Consider the following 21,775-nt stretch of genomic DNA (forward strand, 5'->3'; position numbering starts at 1 on the left):
ATCAGTAACTCGGTGTTATAAAACGCATTGTTGTGTATAGTTGATTAATGAATAAGTAAATGCATATAAGTCGAAGTTTATTTGTTACTTATATCCCAAGAGGGTAAAAGCGATATCTAGGCCACTCGATGATTTGATTTGACTTATGTGTCGGGCCCGGTCAGAACTGAATTGATGTGTTCGATTAAGTTCTATGTCAAATGAATCGGAGATCGAGAAACCAAATGCTAGACAAATTATTCCATAGAACTGTCAGCATGATATCTAACAGAGGACTGTACGATCCCTTATCTAAAGGACAAGATTGATTAGATCAGAGTTTGACAGCGTCTTTGAGAGCTACGATTGCAAATCGAATTGTACTTGTGCATATAGTTACTAGACTTATCCAAGTGGGAGACTGTTGGAATAGTGTCTAAGGTTGCAACTATATTAGGCAAGTATTTGACCCGATTGTGCATGGTCCTTTTGGGTTGCCTTCACCATAGCAACTTGACAGGATGATTTATTATGAGAGAATAAATGTTATTGATATATTATGAGAATAATATAAGGAATAATAATATTGTTATTTGATTAACATAAGTCATAAATTAATTAGAATTAATTTGGTGACTTAAAGAGATTAATTAAATAAGAGGGTATAAACTGTCAACTGTTTGATAGTTACACTTTGGGCTGTAAATCCTTCATGGATAGGGTTGGACGATTTCTAGGGCTTGGGATAAGCCATAAATTTTCCAAGGGCTTATCTTGGAAAGGATTTGGATTGCTTTGAGTAAAGGTTATCCAATTAGGGTTTAAGGGTGAAACCCTAGGAGCCTTACAAGTATAAATAGACCCTTGGGGCAAGGGAAATCGGCACCTCTGCTAAAGCAAAGAAACCCTGGCCGATTTCTATTCCCTCTCCTCTCTCTCAAATCATCCTCTTGCTAGTTGGTGTTTGTAAGCCATTAGAGGAGTGACATTTATGACTCTAAAGCTCCAAGAACAAGAAGATCAAACAAGTGTTTCAAGGTAAGCTTCTAACTCTGATTTTGTATTGTTCTTATGCTCTATTAGCTATTAGAAGTCTTGGATCCAATGCATTTTTAATTAGAGAAACTTAGATCCAAGCATTAGGGTTTGTATGTGCACATAGTAATGTTCATATGGCCAAAACCCATCACTACAATCCTGGGATCCCCGATCCCCTATCTTGACACTAAGGTCCCTACCAGGTCCCACCTATGCTGCTAAAACTCACGGGCCTCGCCCACGGGTCCCACCCGCCTCTATCCTTCTAGTCTCACTAGTCTAACCACTCTCGCTCGGGCCTCACCCACGGGTCTCACCCAACCATACTACTGAGCAACCCTGCTCTCAGGTCTCACCTACACTGGTAATCTCATACAGGCCTCGCCCCAACTCCGCTAACGAAGCTACTAAGGAATGGTACGGCTTACCCGTAGTCTTACATCACCATCCATCGCTAACTGCTAGTGAATGCTACAGCTACCCCGTAGTCTTACAACACTTTCTACCACTGACTGCTAGTGAATGCTACAGTTGCCTCGTAGTCTTACATCACTTTCTACCACTGACTGCTAGTGAATGCTACGGCTGCCCAGTAGTCTTACATCACTTTCTACCACTGACTGCTAGTGAATGCTACGGCTGCCCCGTAGTCTTACATCACTTTCTACCACTGACTGCTAATACGAAGGCACCCATGTGCCATTAGCTCTCAAGATCCTCATTCTGACTCCCTCGAGTCCTACAGGCGATCCACAACCTGAATTCCCAACCACGTACTAACCATCACCATCACACGCACTAGCTGATGGGGAGTTTCTCAAACTCCCAACCCTGAAATCCTCAATCCATCAAACGTTGTACTACCTCCTTTCCTTCTCAGAGATTGTGCACTCATCCTAGATCTGCGTGCTCTTACCCTTGCACACTCGGAGGATTCTCCCCCACTTCGATCCTGCTTAACCCTTGCTGCTCAATACTCAAAAAGAAATCCCAATCCTTGCTACCATTCCATAATCAATCTGCTAAGGAACCCAAGCTTACTATAGCCAGGGATCTAACCAATCCATCTCTAAAACTATACTACTCCGAACTAGCGAGACGTACCAGTCCCTCCCAAGCATGCTACATTTACTGCATCTTGTGAAACCTTCTCCAATAGAGCACATCTCCTAACTACCATTCAAATATCCAAGGTATGCAGATGGCATATAACATAATCACAAGCAAGCCACACCATGATACAATACTCATACCAAAATTGATGCAGAACCATAACAATATAATCATGCATAAATAAAAGAATTGAAAACAGAAGTCGCATACCAGCAACGTCCGGCACTGCCCGCGTCTCCATGGTGGTCATCTGAAAAGCCCTGCCTCCTACCGCAGGCGCCTTTGCTCGGCCCTGACGACCGCCTGTGATCCTCAAAGTTGCAGGGGCAGGTGCCATCACCCGTCCTGCTGAAAAAAAACTAGGGCACTGGACCTTCTTGTGGCCCCGCTGATTGCAGTGAAACATATCAAGTCAGATCCTTGAGTGGTGGTAACAGTACAATCCCTGCTAAAATGACCAGTCCGACCGCACTTGAAGCAGCCAGACTCACCACCACTACCACTCCTGCACGCGCCCCCGTGCGCCCTGCCACTCTTCCCGCATCGGCTGCGGTCCTGATAAGCCCTCGATCTCGAATCCGATCCCTCGGGCCTTTTGCCCGAACCTGTGGCTACCTGAACCTCATCCGGCTTCCTCTTCCAGATCTGCTCCAAATCAATTTCTCTCTCCCTGGCCCGATAAATCATATCTTCCAGCGTCTTACAGCTGGATCTGCTCACGAACTCCCTGATGTCATCCCTCGACATCTCATGGTATCGGGCCTTCTTCATCTCCTCATCCGCGACATACTGCGGTACAAGAAGGGCCCTCTCCCTGAACTTGGCGGTGATCTCCGCCACAGTCTCAGTGGTCTGCGTCAAATCCTGAAACTCCCGTGCGAACTACTGCACCTCAATAATCGGCGAAAACTCCGCCCTGAACCTGGCTGAGAAATCGCTCCAAGCCATCGCGTCCAACGCGGCATCATCCCCCCCCCCCAAGGCATGACCAATCTCCTCCCACCAATCCCTCGCTTTATCCTTCAGAAGACAGGAAGCGATTCTGACCTTGTCCCCCTCAGGACACCGGCTCGTACGGAATGTGTTGGCAACATCAACCAACCATCCGCTGCTAGCGATGGGGTCCCTAGCCCCATGATAATCTGGTGCCCCTCAAGCCCTGAACTCTCGAAATGTCAAGGTACACACTCCCATCAAAGCCATCACCTCCGTACGGAAGGCTACCAACCTCTCATCCAAAATCTCCAATATACCCTCCTTGACCATGCCAAAGATCACAGGAGTCTGATCTAGAATACTGCGCGTAACCTCAGCTGATATCAACTCCCTCATTCGCTCCTCGAGCTGCTCGGCTCCTGAACCCGAGCCTGATCCCTCCTCAGCGCCTGATCCGCCCGCTGGTCTCTCTCGCAGCATCACCATGCTGAAAATATAATACATCCTCTATCTGAATACTTATCACTGCTGCGAGACCAAACACACACCCTACCAGGTCCCCAGTCTTGTCTCGGCCTTTCCCGAATCGAGTACGGATCCTCTGCTTTTAGTAGTATGGGCCCATACTACCTTCCACATTTATCCGTACTTTCCTCAGGAATTTCTTCGACTCCACCAGGTCCCTTATCCACTACTACTGCTCCCAGCACTATCTCATCCTAGGCTTCCCTAGGGAAACCTCTAACTCAACTCAAACCAGTCCTCAGCTGCTGAAGGTCTCCTTGTGATGCCAATTAGCCATTACTTGGATACCATCACATGTGACGAGGCTCAGATAATCGTTCAAGTAAAAGACTCGTCGCTACAACGGTTGGACTCAAACGAGAGCTGCGCAATAGGGCCAAATTCAGCACTCTGGGATTATTCAACCCTGATCACATGTGACGTGACTTATCCACCTAATGGCTAACTCCCGTCACTCGGAATCCCATATTGCGCAAAGCAAGCAGCATTCAGACAAGGGGAAAATCTAACCACGACATACACAAGCAATCATATCCGCATAGTAGGAATCTGAACTAGCATGCAACACAACTCATAAACTCAGGCATAACCCAAACAGGCTATCCTACTACTGTCTAATCAGCACTATCATGCAGCTCAAAGCACATATAATAGGCACATAAGGCATCCTCCCTAGATCCTTAGTCCTAATCTAGCATGTTGTTCTACTAACTGATAATCATAACATAAACTTGTATGGGTATTTTGGGGTACTTACTTGAGCACGGCTGATTGCATGCACCACACCCCTTTTTCGCTTTTCAAAGTTCTTTTTCTTTCTGAATTCTTTCTACTTTTCTAAAACTGTTTTCTTTCTCAAAACTCTCTTTTTACAAAACTATCTTTTCATTTTGAAAACTTCTATACCAATTCCTCAGTTTGAGTTCAGACACACCCAAGAGCATGTCTGAATCCCTCAAACCAAGGCTCTGATACCAACTTGTAACGTCCCAAAATTCAAGACTAAAAATTTCCTTTAATAAAACATTACATAAAGCAAAATTATCGAACCAAACATAATCAGAGTATTAGTTTCCAAAACACATGTTCGTTATCAGAGTAAAACATTCCCAGGCTGTCTAATCAGTGGTGTGTGCCATGCGATCACCCCAAGCTCTTCCCTCCGCTACCAGAAGTACCTAAAGCCAAAACTGAAAACCGTAAGCACGAAGCTTAGTGAGTTCCCCCATCATACCATACAATCACATATCATACATACTGTCGGGCAATTTTGGGGTGCCCGACCTACCCGGTACGGCCATTCTGGAGTGCCGACCTACCTGTGTCAAGCCATTCTGGAGTGCTGACTACCCATTTCAAGCCATTCTAGGGTGCTGACTACCCTTCGGTCTTAACGACCGAACCTTGGGGACTAATTCACCCCATACTACTACTACTATCACATATCATAACGTAACAGATTATCAGACATATCTGGGGTGTCTGAACTACCCTTCGGTCCTAACAACCGAACTTGGGGACTGCTCCCCTCCTACTACCTCTAACTCATATAACAGATCATGCTAGCATGTAAACATAACATCACATACTGTCAGACGTATCTGGGGTGTCTGACTACCCTCCGGTCCTAACAACCGAACTCTACTGATGAGTCAGAGAACCCCGTCCATGCTCCTACTGATAATGAGATACGGGCCCAGCCCACACTCACTCTTTCCTAACTTGGGCCTCGCCCTTGATCTGCTGCTAATGAGATGTGGAACACCATCCACACTCTGTTATTGGTGAGATACGGGACCTCGCCCACACTCACCTCCCTACCAGGCACATACAAGTATCACACAGACAACAAGTATAAACTATCACATAAACCATTCCTTGAGCACCCGCCCGCTATCATTGGACCTCGTCCTGAATATCATACTAGCATATTGTGCCTAGGGATAACCCCTGGGTCTTCTACTAATAACTACATGGGCCGACATTGTGGTCGTAGACCCATTCACGCAAAAGGGAAACTCACCTGCAGTGGCTAAACACGCTGATGATCCCGCTAGCTGCTGTCCGGCAACTCTCTGAACTCCTGCTCCACTAGCTCCCCGAGCTATCAATATCAATGCAACACTTAGTCTAACTGACCCCCGAAAGACAACCAAGTCAACTATATTCAAAGTCAAAGTCTTGGTCAAAGTCAACATCCCAGGTCAACCCTACTCACCGAGTCAACCTACTGACTCGCCGAGTTCATAAGTTCAGAGTCCTTCCATTCGCGACTCAACTTGCCGAGTCAGTCCATGACTCGCCGAGTCTACCGATTTCCGAATCCTGACCTGTCCGACTCACCGACTCTCCACTCGACTCACAGATTCGAGTCTCAACTCGAAGGGTTTGGGGTTTTGCGACCTGACTCGCCGAGTCCAAGAATAGACTCGCCGATTCCAAGACAACCTTCAACAGACTCGCTGCGTTGTTCTTCAAACTCGCCGAGTTCCTGCCCAACTTCATCCGACTCGACGAGTTGTTCATCCCACTCGTCGAGTTCCTCCTCATCTTCATGCTACTCGCCGAGTCCACTCAAAGTACTCGCCGAGTCCATTCATATCAACATACATGTAGAGGACTTTTGAGTCATGCATGGACTCCAAACTGTAGATCTACCCTTCCCAAGCCTACTCCTCACGTAAAGTTGCAAACTTTACGTGTAGAGAAGGAGATCTAGGCTAAATACACCATAAACTAGGGTTTAGGGCAAAGAGGCTCCATAATCAACTCAAGGGCTGATACTTTATGCTTCCCAAGACCAAAATATGCTTAGATCTGAAGTAGCAACTCCAGATCCGACTTCTAACTCAAATGGATGACTAACCATGGCTTAAAAAGCCCCAAATCTCACAACCATAGAAGATCTAAAGGAAGGAAATGACTTAATACCTTCAATAACTCATAAAGGTTCCACAAACTCTAAATCTAAGGTCAACCCTTGAAGATTCAATGATTCCCCTCTTTCTTCTTCCTTCAAATCACCCAAAAATAGCTTGAACGCACAACAATGGAGACTTAGGGTTCGTATTCTGGGTGAGAGAGGTAGTAAAGGAACCCTAGGGGAGAGAATGAGACGTTTAAATAGGCTCCAAGTCCCGAATTTAGGGTTTTCCTCGTACAGACCAGACTCGTCGAGTCTCCTTGGCCGACTCGCCGAGTCGGTTACTTAATCCTCGACCCGGATCCCGCTCGGACTCGCCGAGTTCCTCCTTGGACTCGTCGAGTCGTCCCTTAAACTTAGGGTTTCCTTTCCTTTCTTGGCCTTCCTGACTTTGGGTGTTACAAAGACGGCAAAGGGTTTTGATGCTATTTGGTTCATCGTGGATCGATTGACCAAGAGTGTCCACTTCCTGGCGGTTCGGGAGAGTTCTTCGGCCGAGAAGTTGACCAAGGTGTATGTTTGTGATATTGTTGCTTGCCATCGGGTTCCGGTCTACATTTTTTAAATGGTGATGGTCGGTTAACCTCCTGTTTGTGGCAGAAATTCCATGAGGAACTAGGCACGAGGTTTCACTCCAGCATAACTTATCATCCGCAGACCGACGACCAGAGTGAACGGACGATACAGATCCTTGAGGATATGTTGCGGGCTTGTATCATCGATTTTGGAAGGAGTTGGGACTCCTACCTACCTCTTGCGGAGTTCTCCTATAACAACAGTTATCACTCCAGTATTGGTGCTTCGCCTTTTCAGCTTTTGTATGGGCGGAGATCTCTTACCCCGGTTTGCTAGAGCGAGGTTGGCCATAGGGTTATGGGGCAGAACGAAGTGGTCCTTCAGACCTTGGAGATGATTCAGCAGATCAGGTAGAGATTACAGACTACTCAGAGTTGGCAGAAGATCTACGCCGACCAACGTTGGTCTGAGTTGGAGTTTCAGGTCGGCGACAGGGTGTTACTGAAGGTCTCACCTTGGAAAGGTGTGATTCGCTTCAGGAAGAGGGGGAAGTCGGGTCCCCGGTATATTGGGTTGTTTTGAATGATCACCAAGGTTGGCAAGGTTACTCACAGATAGGATCTTCCTAAGGAGCTCAGTCATATTCACAACATTTTCCATGTTTTGCAGCTGTGAAGTGCATGTTGGATGAGGATGTGGTGGTTTCCTTGGATGATATTCGGGTTGATGAGAGCCTAAACTATGTTGAGAGACCAGTAGCTATTCTAGAGAGGAGGGTAAAGGTTTTTCGTAGCAAGGAAGTACCTTTTGTAAAGGTATGATGGCAGCATCGAAGGGGCTCCAAATGGACCTAGGATCCAGAGGATGAGATATGGGAGCATTATCCAGATTTGTTCGCAACAACAGACTTTGAGGACAAAGTCCAGTTTAATTGGGGGAAAGTTGTAACACCCCGGTTTTCAGGTATTTTCAATTCATCCCTTGGTTTTAAATTATGACATTTTCGTCCTTGTACTGGAAGGAAGTAGCCATAAGAAGCCCTAGTGGCAAGATTGTAATTTTGGGGCAGGAGGTGTACGCTAAGCGTACATGTGGGTACACTAAGTGTACTAGGGCGCGCCCTAGTACACTAGGTGTACACATATATACATTGGGCGTACTCATTTCCAAAGGAAACCCTAATTTTTAGGGTTTTTTAGAGTATTTAAGCATCTTTATGGATCATTTATCCCTACCTTTTTAGCCTCCAAAGCTTTGAGTTGTCCCTTGCAAAACCTTAGTCCCTCAAGGGTGTGTTTAAGCTAAAAAGTGTGCTTTGGTGTGCTTAAGGAAGAAGGTGTTGCATCAAGGAGCTTAGAAGTGGAATCAAGCTTGTGGATCTTCGATCATTACGTTCTTGAGAAGCTCCAGAAGGTAAAAAGTCTTAACAATGATGCTTTGTTTGCGTGGATCTCATTTTGGTAACCTTATGTTGTTCTTCTTGTCTCAAAGTCCCATTTCTATGCATGTTTGATTTTAAGATGTTTGAGTTGTCCTTCCAGACCCTAAGAAGGGTCTTAAGCCATAAAAATGGGGTCCTTTTAGCTAGTTTGGCTCCATGCATCTTGTATAAGGTCTTAATGGATTAAGACCTTGTGTTAAGGACTTTATGGACATGTAAAGTCATAAATTTGGAAACTTTATGACCCTAGTATGCCTCTGGACCTTGGATCTGCAGTATGAGCTTATGTATTGGACATCAACCCTCCAGAACCAGGCATTCAATTGTGGCACTCCAGGCCATAATGCGAGGACTTGGTCAACGCCATTTCTGACCCCTAACAATCCCCCCCCCTCATAAATTGCTCCCTGAGAGAATCGAACCCTCACCACCGACTCTGATACCACTTGTTGGACATCAACGTTACAAGTTGATCTAAAACCAATTGGTGTTAGAAAGGGCGCAACCTACCCATATAGCGTATTACACCCTTCAGGACCAGGCATTCGATTGTGGCACTCCAGGCCATCATGCTAGGACTTGGTCGATGTCTAATCTAACCCCCAACATTAAGTGTTAAAGCCATTAAGCACTTAATGAAGAATTTGGGATCTCTGAGGGTATGCCCCGCATAGCCTAGTGTACTCCCTGTGTACCCGGTCAGCCACCTCGATGGTGGTTTCTGCAAAGCTTCGTGTACGCTTAGCGTACCTTAGAAGTACGCCCCGCATACTTACATGGGTCAGGCCATGTTGAGTTAACTCGATTGGGTTGACTCGGTGGGTTTATTGACTTTGACCAGTTAACTTTGAGTTTGACCAAGTTTGACTTTGAGGGTATTTTGGGTATTTGAGATTTTGATGGAATTGGTCACTTGGTGAATGCAGGCATTGAGTAGAGAGCTGAGATTCGGAGTCGGGCCTTATCAGTTATGTTCAGCTTGTGAAGTGAGTTTTCCACACTATACTTTTGGGTCGAAGGCACCAAGTTCGGCCCATTGGTTTGATAACCTGATATACGTTGATATGTTGAGTATGGAATAGATATGCATGCTAGTTTTGATATGCTAGTCTGGTAGATCTATAGGACTACCCGTAATACTGTCTGTCTATCTGTTATGTTATTATTTGTTATATGTCGATATATTGTGTGGGTTGGGTTGAGGTTGTACCGATCCGTGTTGTAGCCAACAAACCCTAGATCAAACCAGATATGAGTTTAGAGTCGGGGAGGGCATGTCAAACTGATATCATGACCATTCCAGATACGAGCTGAGGGTCGGGAAGGGCATGCCATACTCATATTGAGGGCTTGGTGGTATTCATTCTGAGGACTGATCAGGCCGAGGAGCAAGCCAAACTTAAGTTGTGGACTTGTGGGCCAAGGGCAAGCCAAACTTATGTTGTGGGTCAGGGGTAATCCAGTCTGTTAGTTGTGGACTCATTGCATGTTGTTATTTGTATGTGTGCTATTTGTTTGTGTATTGGTATTTTGGGCAACTCACTAAGCTTCGGGCTTACAGTTTTTGATTATGTTCCAGGTACTTTAGAGGATCGCGGGAAGGTGAAGGCGTGATTATGCACCTCCTCAAGTTTTGTTTTATAATTTTGGGAAAAACTCTGATAATGATCATGTTTGAAAACTATTTTGTAAACAATGATGATTTATGGTTTGTTTTTAAAGTTTAAAATTTTCATGAATTTTATGGATGTTACATAAAATTGATTGTGATTGTATTTTTCAAATTCCTAACAAGATTATCAATGACAAACATAGTTTCGTCGTCCGATGTTACAAACTACCTAACATTATCCATCGTTATTGTAGTGTCTCCAAAATAATCATGGAGGTGACCCAGTTTGTTCATATAAGCAAAATGTGATGTATCATCAGGTTGGGTTTTCAACGGGTAGTCTAACCACACAATCCCCCTTATTTTCTCATCTTTCTTCTGCCACAAATTTGTGAGATTCTTTCGTTTCTCCCAAATCCATGTCGACACAGCAATGCTGAAAACCATTTTATTCAACTCTATTTTATCTAATGTAAATGTAACGTTCTATGATGAATCACAAGTTGAAAATATCAAATCATGTTTACAACAAGGAAAATTATGAGTTTTGATAAACTCAAGAGTGTGAATAAGGTAAGTTACACAAACGAACGAGATAAGGTATAGCATATGCTTGGATAACCCATTGTCGACTCGATTTGACAATATGGGCAATGTAGTGTTTTTTATGTGGGCTCTTATTTGATTCACAATGTAACACCACCACCAAACAATATAAGGTACATCATAAGTTTTTGTGAAGATTCGCCTACCATTAGGCCACCTTCATCCATCATTTTCGTCGCTGGAAGCCACAATGCACCACCACCACTAAACAATGGCTATCGAATGCTTCTTATTTTCCTTTTCCTGCTTTTGATTTGCGACACACACAACTGAGAATATGTTTTTTTTCTTTTCCCTTTAATGGAGATTCATATATGGATCTCCCTTTCTTTTGATTACACTCTCATTCTTTTCTGTTTCTTATACGATTGTAGCCACACAAACAAACAAATTACATACTGGAAAATTTTAAATGGAAATAGAAAAAGTGTATTTTATTTTACATTTAATACTTGTGCCTTCTACGTTTGGGAGTGAAGGACTGGTGGAAGTTGGTGACCAATGCTTATTCCTCTGCGGAGAAGGCCACGGTGACATGGGAGCAGTTCTCAGAGATGTTCTGGATCGAGTATGTTCCATTGGTAGAGAGAGAGAGACGGTGAGAGACGGAGAGGTTAGCCCAGGAGTATCTTTCGCACTGGCAGATAACAAATGCAGTGACATAGATCACCAAGATGTTCATAGAGAGAGCCCTTTTTTTGCCCGAAGTATGCTTCTTCTGAGCAAGTTTAGATGTTGTCTTACTTGAGCACTCAATACAAAGATTCGTGAGTTTGTTTCGATGGAGCAGTATTGGACCTTGACTGGGTTGTAGTCATTTACACGAAGGAAAGAGATTAAGATTGATATGCAGGCAAAGGAGAGGAAGTAGACCTCTAATTTAAACTTAACATGTAGCAAAGCGATTAAAGCCTGTCGATTCACGATCTAGAGACCATAAGGGTCGCACTTGTGGCAAGTGCATGAAGGTGCATGATGGTGTACGTCTTTCTGCGACGGGGTGTCACAAATATCGCAAGGAGAGCCACTATGCGAGGGATTTTCGTCAGCAGAAGCAAGCCACGTCGCCGATCAAGTGAGTTTGTTACCATTGTGATCAAGTTGTGTAATCCCGCAGATTCAGGCTAGTAAATTTAGAAGTAATAAGCGCTAAAATGCATTTTTGATAGAATATTATTAAGGAAAAATAATCTTAACAAAATTTATAATGTATTTGACAAGGATTCTGTACATATAAAGAACGCTAAAATCTGGAATTAGGATACGTAAACTCTCAAGGTTTATAAGTTGAGTCTATTTTGTTCCTAATTTTTTCCCTAACATTATTTGAACCCTAACTAATGTGAAAATGATCGTTTTTATAGACTGGTCCGAAAAGGACTGCAATGATATGTAGTATTGCAAAAATCATAATAAATTGTATAAAGATCGTATGAATGTGTGCGAGTAGTCTCTAAAATGGTATTGATATGAACTACTTGCATTCAATACAGTTTTGCAAACCATAGGCTTTAAGATGAAAAAAACATGTCTTGAACGGACCAAAATTTTTCACATAAAAATCATAGCATTTCGTAGTATGTTTTCAAGATTTATTTATTTTTTTTTTTGCATAAACGAAATGTGTGAGCAGACGTACCCCCCACCCCCCGGCAAAATATATAAAAGTTTTAAAATGGGGCCATAAGCACTCACATTAGATATGTGAATTCGGTTTAGATTTGAGAATGTGATTGTGTTTAGGAAGCACCGTTTTATTTTGTATAAGCAAAGCCAATGATAGTCTCAACTCAAAAAAAGGTGCACAAATACCGTTATATTTTTAATCGGAGTTTTTAATAATAATGTTGGTTTCGGTTATATTTTTTAGGTTTTTTTATGAATGTAGTTGCGTTCAAAAACCAGTTTTCTTCGAAAAACAATTTTTGTATTTTTTTTTAAATATATATTCTTAACTAGTAGTTTGGTTTTAAACTAAACGGTTCTCAAAAAAAACGTTTATGTGATATAATATAAAGCTACGTTCAATAGGGATAAGGTGCGTATGGTCTCCATCAGTTTCAACATTCACATATTAATACTGCTTAAATATTTAAAATCAACCCTTTTTCTGGAATCGGTAATCTAGATTGTTTTAGAGGTTGGAAATACTAAGAAAACTGTAAGAGAGAATTTAACATGTGGAACTTACATTCGTACTCATTTAAAATTTTGTGCCTAATGGTAAAGTGATTCTGAATTATTAATATCAACCATTTATGTTTTTTTATCATTGTACAATCTTCTTCTTAAAACAAATTTAACATTTTTTTACAAGTAGCGGTAAGACCAGATATAGCATTGTACTTTGATTGATCTGTGGCTAGTCATAAATAGCAAAATAGTTTCATTTGACAGAAAACCGAAGATCATGTCAAAGTAGTTTCAACCATAACACCATTATTTGACTACACCCAAAAAAAAGAATACATAACACATCAAAAATATCAAAGGTTTCCAACCCCACAACACCCAAAAAGAGAATACATAACACATCAAAACTAGTGAAGGTTTCCAACCCCCAATATGGGTTAAAATTAAAGATGAGTGTACATTAAAAATTAATAAAGTTTTCGAGTTGAGGGTATTTGTATTTTAGTTTATAATTGTCTTTTTCACTTTGTTTCATCTTGAACCAAATTTTGTGACTTGGTCTTTATCCGAGCTTATCTGCGTTCGTGGACACCAAACACTATCATCAGTGGGATAGTTCAGTTCCTTACACGAACCAAGACGTTGTAGCACTGAATATAAGCTTACAACCTAAATTGCATCTCGGTGAATACGTGTATTTCGCTGACTCCACCAAACTTGCGTATTATCAAAAAAACAAAACGTATTGATTCTGATTTTTGACAAATAACGATGTAAATTATATAAAGAAACATACACTAAGCATTCAACCAATAATGTTATTCTTCAACGGTAACAATTTCATTGATTCATATCCTTATTCATGAATCGATAAGAAACCACAAATCCTAAAATCAAAAGTTATTAACCATTCAAAAACCGGTGATGCAAGTAACATGTTGATAGAAAACAATTCTCATTAAATGAAACAGGAAGGATCATCAACCAAAAGTTGAATTCCAACAACCACATAATCACCATCATCTCACAAACTACATCTTAAAAACAGACCCTACAACTCTCTTGAAACATCAAAACCAAAAACCATTAAAATAGCAGAAGTACCAGTATTAGTCCTAACCTAACAATCCAAGAAGTCTACAAATTTACATAATCCCCCACGCAAATCCCCATCTCACTTCTTGGCCTTCTTTGCAGCGGTTTTCTTTACCGCAACTTTCTTCACCGGTGACTTGATACTTTTCGCTTTCTTCGCTGGAGTGGCTTTCTTGACAGCCTTCTTAGCTTTAACAGGTGTCTTCGCCTTTGCCTTTGGCTTCGGTTTCACTGAAGCGGCGGTTTTCGCTTTAGGGGCGGTAGCCTTCTTCGCCACCGGAGCTTTCTTAACAGCGACCTTTTTAGCGGCGGCTGGAGCTTTCTTCACGGTAGGCTTCTTCTCAACAGCTCCAAGTTTAAATGAGCTCTTAACCTTGGTAAGCTTTCCAGATGCAGCAAGTTTCTTCAACTGAACAGACATAAGCTTTTTGAAATTCGCCGGCAAATCCTTGTTGTTGTCCTCGATATGTTTCGCGATGGCGTACTGGCTAGACCCAGTCCTCTCCTTCAACGACACAATCGCTTCCTTGATCATCTGAACAATATCAGAGAAACCCATTAAATCACAACACATGTATAAATAGCTGGAAACATAAGGATTAAAAGTTGAAACAGATTATGCGAAAATCTCAATTACCTCTGCGTAAGTAGGGTGGGTCTTGGGTTTTGTTGAAGACGGAGCCTTCTTTGCAACTGCTGCTTTTGTTGATGCCATTGCTTTATGCTTCTGAATTTGAGAGAGAGAAATCGTTGTAGATATGAATATTTTCGAAATGCAGGAAATGGGTATTTAAATAGCGTGTGGGTTGAAGAAGACGATTTCTGATTGGTGGAGAGGTACTCACGCGGATCGATTTTAAAAATGAACCGCCAATTTCAAACCCTTGGATTAAAATGAATGAGCGGTCAATTTGAAAGATTTAGCTTGCGCGCGGATTGCCAAATGGGTTAATGGTTTGTGAAATGTTAAAAAGATGGAAGTGTGTTTTTATATTGGATTTTAAGGGTATACATTATGAAGTATAAAATCCAAATTTCATATGTGAGTATTACGTATATACGTATATTTTAATGTGAAACTATTACAAAAAAAATGTTTTTATACAAATGTATGAGCATATAGATATATCCATTTTGTCATTCATACTTTTAAACAGTCAATGAGAACAAAATAAAATAAATCTGTTATACGAAATGTGGCATTGAACTTCCTTATAAAAGATAATACAAGTTCATTATAAATCATACAACCCTTGATTTATAGCATTATAAGACCTCTTTACACAAATACGTCAAGTCGAATACCTATAATTATGTCCACATCATTGTTGTGTTAGTAAACCATGATTTAATGCAAGAATATATTCAAAATCGTTTAAACATGGATAGACATTGTCAAGTGTATAGTGTATATAGACTACTAACATATATTGTTTTGATGTGTAGCACATATGCTCCATCAACAATGGTAATTTTCGATTTTTGCCTTCATTTCATCTTTATAGTCCCAAATTAGTGTGTCGGTTAGCCACACATGCTCCACTAACAACTCATAAATAAACGATGTGTGTTTTCATGGATTAACATATATTTCATAAACGATATGATTAGGTCGAATTTAGTAAAAAGATAAAATGATATGATTATTTTATTAGTTTTAAAAGTTTTATCCAAAGAGTTTTTTTGAAACCTCCATAAGTTATGGATATGAAAGTTTTTTTTTTAAGTTTGATTCAAAGTTTTTTATGGAGTTACAAAACTTGGTGTTAGTGTTTTATAGAATTCCATAACTTGTTCTTAAGTTATGGAACATGAAAAGTTTCATCATAAAACAAACATTTAACTCCATAAGTTATGGAATCCAAAAGTTTTCAAGCATTACAAAATTTGCCCTCAAGTAACTAAACTTTATTAAATTCTCAATCTCAGTTACTTTAGGGAAATATGAATTTGGTGCTAACCCATGAAATTACACTTTGTACCTTACCAAGTCGTTGGTGGAACGTGTGTGGGTAACCGACACACTAACATGGACTAGTAAGAGTGGCAAATGGTAACTTAATGTTTATCCCTCGGATGCTCCTCATGCTGCTCTCTGGATCTCGAATACACTAGAATATCGTCGATGAACACAATCACCGATCGATCCAACACCGGCCTGTATACTCGGTTCATGAGATCCATGAATGTTGCTGGTGCATTGGTGAGCCCAAAAGGCATCACCACGAACTCGTAATGCCCATAACGAGTCCTAAATGCCGTCTTCTGGATATCCTCATCCCTCACTCTCATCTGGTGATATCCATACCTCAAGTATATCTTGGAGAACCAAGATGTTCCCTGCAACTGATCGAACAAATCATCGATCTTCGGCAGCAGATAACGGTTCTTGCCCGTCAACTTGTTCAACTCCCGGTAATCGATACACATCCGGTGTGAACCATCATTTTTCTTGACAAAAAGGATCGACGCTCCCCACGGCGAGCTACTCGGTCGGATGAATCCCTTCCCTAACAGCTCTTGAAGCTGCGAGGATAACTCCTGCATCTCTGGTGGCACAAGGCGATAAGGTGCCTTGGCAATAGGCGCCACCCCCGGAACCAAATCGATGCGAAACTCCACCTGCCTCTCGGGAGGCACACCCGATAACTCCTCGGAAAAAACGTCCGGAAACTCTCGTACTATTGGAACCTCACCGACAGAACTCGGCCTCCCTGCGGTAACTCGTGTATCCATCACATAGGCTACAAACCCTCTACAGCCCCGCTGCAGACTCTGCCTCGCTCTGGCAGCCGAGAAAAATGTTGACCCACATCGGGTACCCTCTCCATATACCGTCAACACTCCCCCACTAGGGTCTCGAATCGTCACCATCTGACGCTCGCAGTCTATAACAGCTCCAAATCGGCTCAACCAATCTATTCCCACAATGACACAAACGGCCGCCATCGCAATCGGGACCTGATATATCGGGAACTCAACACCAAAGATCTCGAACACACATCCTCGAATCTCATCAGTAGCAAAAACCGCTCGCTCGTTAGCTATAGAAACTCGCAGAGGTCGACTCAACGCCTCTCGTCGGGTACTGATGTGCTGACTAAACGCCAATGACACGAAAGATCGACTCGCACCCGAGTCAAATAACACCAAAGCAGGTACATAATACACAAGAAAAGTACCTAAAAACATATCACATATAAGCACCATATATATAAACAAAAGAATAAGCAAAAGATCGCATACCAGCTAAAACATCCGGTGTTGCACGTGTTGGATAAGGTGTCTAAGTCCATAACTATTTCTGGTCAGTACTTGACCCGACCCGGCATGGTCCATTTGGGTTGCATGGCACCATGCAATTGGATAGACTAAATGAGAGAAATAAAACTTGGAGATTATTAATATATTATAAGTTCTAATATATTAATAATATTATTTGATTAGTTTGATCAAAGAATTAATTTAGAATTAATTAAGTGATCAAAAGATAACTAATTAAATATATGGGTTGATTTTGTAAATCATTCATATCTTGTATAGTGGGCTAAGAGGCTCCATGGATTATCAAGTTGGGTTCCACCCATAGGATGCTCCATGGGAGTTACAAACCCATGGGTCATGGAAATGAAGAGTCATGACACATTAGGATTTACATGGTGTAACCCTAGATGTGTCAACACTATATAAGAGTCCCATTCTCCACCAAAATCGGGTACACATATGAAACAAGAGGGCTAGGCCGATTTCAAGAAGTGTGTGTTCTCTCAAAAGTCTTTCCAAGAGCATTTGGTGTTGTGTGAAGCATTTGAGGCATCACACTTGGGGTGCTAGGCTCACAAGGTTTCAAGGAACACAAGCAACAACAAGGTAAGTTATTCTATCTTTCATTCAAGTTAAAAATTGTTCCCCATGTATGCTAGATAGGAATATAACCTTGGAATTCAACTTTGCATGATAATTAGACAAACATATATCCAAGGTTATTAGGGTTGCATGTACACTTAGGAAGTGTTAGAATGCTCAAAACCCATCAGCACGGACCTCCTCCGCGGTCAACTGGAAGGCTCTGTCGCGAGCCTTCGGCGCCTCGGCCTTCACGGGCCGACTCTCTGTAGCTCGAGTGGTAGAAGGCACAGATCCCTGCGCGGATCCCTAAATCAACTGCGGGCATTCGGCCTTCCTATGGCCAGTCTGGTTGCAAAGAAAGCAAACCATGAACCCCTTGCGGCAATCCTTGGCTATATGCCCCTCCTTTCCACATTTGTAGCAAGCACCTACTTGCCAAACTCCATCATGTCCCTTACCGCACTTCCCACAAGTGCGGCCCTTATGGCCTCCAGATCTCGTATCGGCGGGCTTTGCCCGCTTAGCTGCCGGTTGAGACTGCACCAGCCGCCTATCCATCCTCTGAGACTCTGCCTCCTCCCTGGCCTGAGTCTCTAGCTCAATCTCTCTCTTTTGAGCATTTGCCTGGAGCTCGGAAAATGTTTGGTACGATGAGTTCGCCACGAACTCGCGAATGTCTCGCCTCAGTATACTCAAATATCGACTCATGCGTGTCTGCTCAGAAGACACATGCTTAGGGCAAAACAACGCCCTCTCGTGAAACATTTGCGTGATCATCATCACAGATTCTGTCCCCTATTTGAGAGACAAGAACTCCTAGGCCAAACGTTCCCTCTCCACCGGGGGAACATACTCGTCTCTAAACATAGTGGTGAACCTCTCCCAGGTCACCGCGGTAAGCTATGCAGGAGTAAAATCCGCTGTCACAAACTTCAACCAGTCCTTCGCTCCCAAGCGAAGTTGGTTCAGCGCGAACCGTACTCTCAAATGTTCTAGACAGGAACAAGTGTAGAAACATCCTTCGACGTCAGAGATCCACCTCATCGTGGCTATCGGATCTTGTGTCCCATCAAACTCTGGTGGCTTCGTGTTGGTGAACTCTCGATACAGCAACGAGTCACCCCTTGCGGCCTAGCAGCGGAAACAATTGCGGTGGCTGCAGCAGCAACAACCTCGGTCAGAGTAGCGTGTCGCTCGTCAAATGTCTCAATCAACGTGGTCTTGATAGACCCAAAAATATCTGGTATCTCAGCCTAAATGGCCGCTGCCACCTCCTCGTGAATCATCCTGTAGACCTCCTCATCACTAGTACCACTACATCCTGGGTTGTGGCACGTTCCCACCATGATGCCTCTGAAATACGACATAAAATAATCAGAGACTCGACCGAGATTACTCACACTCGATCAACCGGTTCCTACTTGTTCCTTGGCACCCTAAGGATTCTTACTTTAGATGTTTACTAATCCGGTGCTTTCAGTAGTACGGGCCAAATACTACCTTCCACACCGTATCCATATCCACACCAAGTCCTCCACCTAGGATCCCAAATCGCAAGTACTATATACCCTCTGAATTCAGCCTACTCTCAGGCAGACTTCTCACAAGCTACTCACTGCTACATACATGCACTCAAAGCAACTCACGGCAGCATAAGCTCCTAGGCTAAGGCATCACATATCAGGCCACCCTAGTCCTAAAATATTATTTCCTAGCCTACTCTAGCATGCGTAGCACATAATATCTCATAACACATAATGTAACGGTATTTTGGGAAATCATCGTTCGGGCGCTGGCTGATCGTACACACTGCTCCTTTTTGCTTTTTTTCTCAAAATCTTTTACTCTTCTTAGAAAAATTGTCTCTTTTATGAAATTTTTTCTCAAATCCTCAGTTTGAGTTCAGATACGCCCGAAGGTGCATCCGAATCCCTCAAACCAAGGTTGTGATACCAACTTGTAACGACGTGAAAATTTAAAACAATTTTCCATTTTTCAAACAAAACATGTCTCACATAAATCATCTCGTAATACAAGTGTATCAATGATATCACAGTAAAACATATCCCAGAATCTCAATACAAAATCCTCTATCAATGTGTACAAATCATGCCGGCGCCTTCCCACGATCCTCGCTAGTACCTGAAACACATATCACATAACACGGTAAGCATAAATGCTTAGTGAGTTCCCCAAAATACTACATACAACACATGATCCACTCGAGGTTATAGCTCTACGAGACCTTCCGGTCAATGTGTCTCAGGGGCCTTCCGGTCCCACAATCTGAGTAGACCTTCCGGTCCTACTCTGTCGACCTTCCAGTCCATACCATATCAACCTTCTGGTCCATCCAATGCTGACCTTCCGGTCCGTACTCTGTTGACCTTCCGGTCCATGCTATACTACTCATAACATACATAACATATACACATCACAAAGAAACATATATCACATACTCTTCATAGCACATAAGACCTTCTGGTCACACATAATTACCACTCTAGATAAAGTTTAATGAGAAGACTCACCTCATATGATGTCTAGTATACTCTCGTTCTTCATAACCCCGATTTAGCCTCCAGCTATCAAAATGATAATATCTCTTATCAATACTCTCTTTATGTTCTCAACTCTCAAGAATGGGTAGAAGACCATTCTACCCCTCCCTGACCTCTCTTGAATCAGTTTGACCAGAACCCTAAGGTTAACGGAAGTCAACTCTAGTCAACGGTCCAACTTTGACCAGACTCGTCGAGTGCACTCGGCGAGTCCATGCGTGTCCTCTGAATCATCCTAAGGCCTCAGTCGACTCGTCGAGTTAACCTTTCACTCGACGAGTTACCACCGATCACGAATCGCGGAGCAACCCGATCCGACTCGTCGAGTCCTCTCATGAACTCGGCGAGTTTCCTCCATGGCAATACTCGATTGACCTTTTGAGGTCAGATCTGTTTCTCTAACTTATAAATCTGACCTTCTAGCACCCAAAAGTCACATAAAGGTTCAATATTTATGTCCATGCACCACATATCTAGTTCTATTTGATAAAATAACCCTTATAATGGTGTCTTAGGCTCAATATTCTTATATGACTGCATAAAGCTAGGTTGTTGGGACTCTCTAGACCTCTCAAGGTCCATATCTAATGTCTATGTCGCAAAGGGACACCATATACTCCATAACTCCACTAAAAAGTGGGCAAGGAAACCCTAGATTCATGAGATCCACCATATACACGAAAATAGGCATGGATTCATACCTCAAATAGCAACCTTTGATGGGGTGATAGTGGATCTGAGCTCCCCAATTAGCCTAGCTTGAATCCCTTCCTTCCTTCTTGCAAGAATGCAAAAATGGTAATGGAATTAGCTCCTTCCCTCACTCTCTATGCTCTCTGGTTCATTTAGGGTTTCTCAAGGGTGTGTGGCCGCAAATGAAGGCCATAAGAGCCCTTAAATAGGGAGCAAGCCCAAAGATTTAGGGTTTCGGTCCACAACCCGGACTCTTCGAGTTGACTTGCCGACTCGTCGAGTCCATTCATTAATCCGAGTCATCAGTCGCGTTCCTACTCGACGAGTTTAGGCGTCAACTCGTTGAGTCCCTCTTCTTAACTCAAAAATAAATACTTAAATTATGATACCTGGAAATCCGGATGTTACAGAGTTGGGCCACATGAACCATGGATGATAAACCCATGGGTATGGATTTGGGTTATACCCATGACCCTTAAAATCTAACATATAAATACTTGCTCTTAACCCAAAAAACGCCTACATGTTTGTTCTTGGAGTTCATGGGTGTTTTTGGGTGCATGGAATTCTCTCTCAAGTTCCACCTTTGTCCATGATGTGTTGTGACTTCATTTGAGGCTTCCACACTATTGGGGCTAAGCTCTTTAAGGCCACATTCATCACGTTCTACAAACTGCACAAATAGGTAAACTTCTAACTAGTGTTTTATGTAGTTTATATCATTTGTATGCTGGTTGTAGGCTTAAAGATTTGGA

The 21,775-nt window shown here is 42.6% G+C and overlaps 1 protein-coding gene across 1 annotated transcript; it reads right to left on the reverse strand.

Moving 5' to 3' along the window:
* Nucleotides 1-13,760: 13,760 nt before the first annotated feature.
* LOC145053325 (uncharacterized) lies at nt 13,761-14,709 on the reverse strand. Its single transcript, XM_079001354.1, has 2 exons — nt 14,555-14,709; nt 13,761-14,452 (listed from the first exon to the last, which is right to left on the reverse strand). Exons 1-2 carry the CDS (start codon nt 14,630-14,632, stop codon nt 13,997-13,999), a joined length of 534 nt encoding a protein of 177 aa, XP_078857480.1. The 5' UTR covers nt 14,633-14,709; the 3' UTR covers nt 13,761-13,996.
* Nucleotides 14,710-21,775: the final 7,066 nt, after the last annotated feature.

The sequence above is a fragment of the Lactuca serriola genome, chromosome 5, assembly GCF_051521515.1.
Source record: "Lactuca serriola cultivar US96UC23 chromosome 5, Lser_US96UC23_V15, whole genome shotgun sequence".
In the NCBI taxonomy this organism is placed as follows: Eukaryota; Viridiplantae; Streptophyta; class Magnoliopsida; order Asterales; family Asteraceae; genus Lactuca; species Lactuca serriola.

Bases quoted from the DNA above. Each gene is read 5' to 3' on its own strand.
- LOC145053325 (XM_079001354.1), bottom strand. From the start codon at position 14,632: ATGGCATCAACAAAAGCAGCAGTTGCAAAGAAGGCTCCGTCTTCAACA. The intron at 14,453-14,554 runs GTAATTGAGATT...GATATTGTTCAG, and splicing joins CCCACCCTACTTACGCAGAG to ATGATCAAGGAAGCGATTGT.